At 61.5% G+C, this 2,296-nt stretch overlaps 2 protein-coding genes across 2 annotated transcripts in view; one reads left to right on the top strand and one right to left on the bottom strand.

The window, feature by feature from the left end:
• Nucleotides 1-103: 103 nt before the first annotated feature.
• APOA1BP (apolipoprotein A-I binding protein) lies at nucleotides 104-726 on the top strand (the record flags this gene model as incomplete). The annotated part of the gene is made up of 3 exons (XM_010086733.1): nucleotides 104-217; nucleotides 300-447; nucleotides 524-726. Coding segments are annotated over 3 exons (465 nt in total), but the record flags the coding sequence as incomplete, so codon positions are not given.
• Nucleotides 727-1,341: 615 nt separating this feature from the next.
• The window catches only part of GPATCH4 (G patch domain containing 4), a gene marked incomplete at its 5' end in the record, with an annotated part of 1,182 nt that continues 227 nt past the window's right edge, over nucleotides 1,342-2,296 (bottom strand). Inside the window, 4 exons of the mRNA XM_010086721.1 lie at nucleotides 1,342-1,593; nucleotides 1,699-1,849; nucleotides 1,968-2,018; nucleotides 2,156-2,256. Of these exons, the coding sequence (XP_010085023.1) occupies nucleotides 1,342-1,593; nucleotides 1,699-1,849; nucleotides 1,968-2,018; nucleotides 2,156-2,256 (555 nt within the window). The remainder of the gene's footprint in view (nucleotides 1,594-1,698; nucleotides 1,850-1,967; nucleotides 2,019-2,155; nucleotides 2,257-2,296) is intronic.

The following is a 2,296-nucleotide window of genomic DNA, read 5'->3' as shown; positions in this document are numbered from 1 at the left end:
TGGAGGGTCCCTGTGCACCCCCAGACCCGTGAGCTTTGGGGTTCCTGCTCCTCGGGTAGCTCTGGGTGCCGCAGCGCCGCTCAGATCCCTCCTGCTCTTGCAGGGCTACGAGCCGACTGTGTATTACCCCAAGCGCCCCAGCAAGCCCCTGTTTGAAGGTTTGACCACCCAGTGCCAGAAGATGGACATCCCCTTCCTCCCTGAATTCCCAGCTGAGGTCAGGGGCAGCCCTTTGCTGGGGAGCAGCCCCCCTTGGGGTGCCCGGGGCTGTTTTTCACCCACTGCCTTCCCCACCGCAGGCTGCACTCATCGATGAGCTCTACGGCCTGGTTGTGGACGCGATTTTTGGGTTCAGCTTCACGGGAGCAGTGCGGGAGCCCTTCGGCAGCATCCTCAGCACCCTGGAGCGTATCACGGTGCCCATCGCCAGCATCGACATCCCCTCGGGTGAGTCACAGCCGGACCCGCCGCCGTTAACGGGCACGTCCGGGGTTTTCCTGGCTCCAGCCTGGGCTTGTTGCAGGCTGGGACGTGGAGAAGGGGAAGGCGGACGGTCTCCAGCCCGACATGCTCATCTCGCTCACGGCGCCCAAGAAGGCAGCGATGCATTTCACGGGCCGCTACCACTTCCTTGGGGGCAGGTTTGTGCCTCCTGCGCTCCAGAAGAAATACGCTCTGAACCTGCCACCGTACCCTGGGACAGACTGCGTCCTGCAGCTCACCTAGGGCTGGGCACGCCCCGCGGGGGGGTTTGGGGTGCAAACGAGGGCCTCATTCTGCCAAAGCCACAGTGCTCTGCTAGGAGGATGCTGAGTATCTCCCTGGGCTTCAGTCCTGCCCAGCGGGTGGGTTTGCTGAGCAGAAGCCCCCCCTGGAGCTGCCAGGCGGGCTGGGTTTGGGGTTGCTGCCTAATCCAATTCTAGTTACAGACGTCATCGCGGATCCCAGGGTTTGCTATGCAGCTCACTCTTCAGGATAGATTTGCTGCAATAAAGATTTATTGATACCCTTGAAAAAAAAACTATGTCAGTATTCTGTGGGGGTCTGTCCCCTTGTGTCCTTCTGCGACGGACCCACAGCAAACAGGTCCCTGCCCCAGGGTCTGGATCTGGGGCCACCCCTGATGGGAAGAAGCCTCAAGGGATGAAATAAAGCTCGATCCAGCTCCAGACCAACCAGTCCCAGCCCAGTATCCCCAGGGTGCAAACACCCAGCTGCACCACAGTGCTGGGCTCCACCTGGGAAGAGCCCAGAGCACCCTTGGGTGCCCACCAGCACTGGTGGGCAGGATTGGGACCATCCCAACCAGCAGCTCTGCAGCGCAGTGGCCCCGGCCCTCGCTCACTCTGCCTCTCGCCTCCTCTTCTTCCTCTTTTTCTTGGGGCTGTGCCCAGCCTGGTCTGGCCCATTTGTGTCTTCTAGAGGTACCTCTGTCTCAGCCAGCTCTTTGTCCTTCTTCTTCTTCTTCTTTTTCTTTTCTGTCTCAGCTGCCTCTTCTTTGTCCTTGTTCTCCTCCTCCTCCTGCTTCTTCTTTTTCTTTTCTGTCTCAGCTGCCTCTTCTTTGTCCGTGTTCTCCTCCTGCTTCTTCTTCTTCCTCTTCACGACCTTTTCCTCTCCTGCCACCTCCTCGTCTCCAATTTGCTCCTCGCCCTGCGGCACCTCGGGATCAGCTCCATCCCTGCACCGTTTCCTTTTCTTCTTCTTTCTTTTCTCCTTCCTCTCTGCTGGGGGGCTGCTCTCTGGGGCCTCAGGCTGCCGCTCCTTGGGCCGGTACGTGGCCAGGAAGGCTCGCTCCTGCTCCTCCAGGCGCGCCAGCTTGGCACTCATGGTCAGGCCATGACGGGCACCCCTGCAACCGACCACGAGTAGCCAGGGTCTGGCACCTCCCTGGTGGGGAACGTGCCCCCACCAGCCCAGCCTGCTCAAAACCCCCTGCCCAGCTGTGCAACCCCCAAAACACCACTCACTTGTGCGCCGTGCGGCCCCCGCACACCCGCATCAGCTCCTCATCTGTCAGCCTGCGGGACACAGACAGGACACCTCAGACATTGGCACGGGGAGGGGGCACAGTCCGGACCGGGGCCCCCCTCGCAGCCGCTGTCCCTCCAGAGTGCCACACCGCAGGGTGGGACATGCACCGCTGCCCCCGCCTTGCCTCCTGGCCGAAGAGAGGTCCAGCTTCTCCTCCTCCTCGCTGCTCTCCGAGTCTGCAGGCGGCTTTGTGGACTCCTCCCCGCGTGCCGTGAGCATGGCGGACTGCAGCAGGGAGAGACAAGAGGAGCCATGAAAACGGGGG

Source organism: Pterocles gutturalis, unplaced genomic scaffold (genome assembly GCF_000699245.1).
Source record: "Pterocles gutturalis isolate BGI_N339 unplaced genomic scaffold, ASM69924v1 scaffold11136, whole genome shotgun sequence".
Classification (NCBI taxonomy): domain Eukaryota; kingdom Metazoa; phylum Chordata; class Aves; order Pterocliformes; family Pteroclidae; genus Pterocles; species Pterocles gutturalis.
This window is presented reverse-complemented; position numbering and strand designations above follow the sequence as displayed.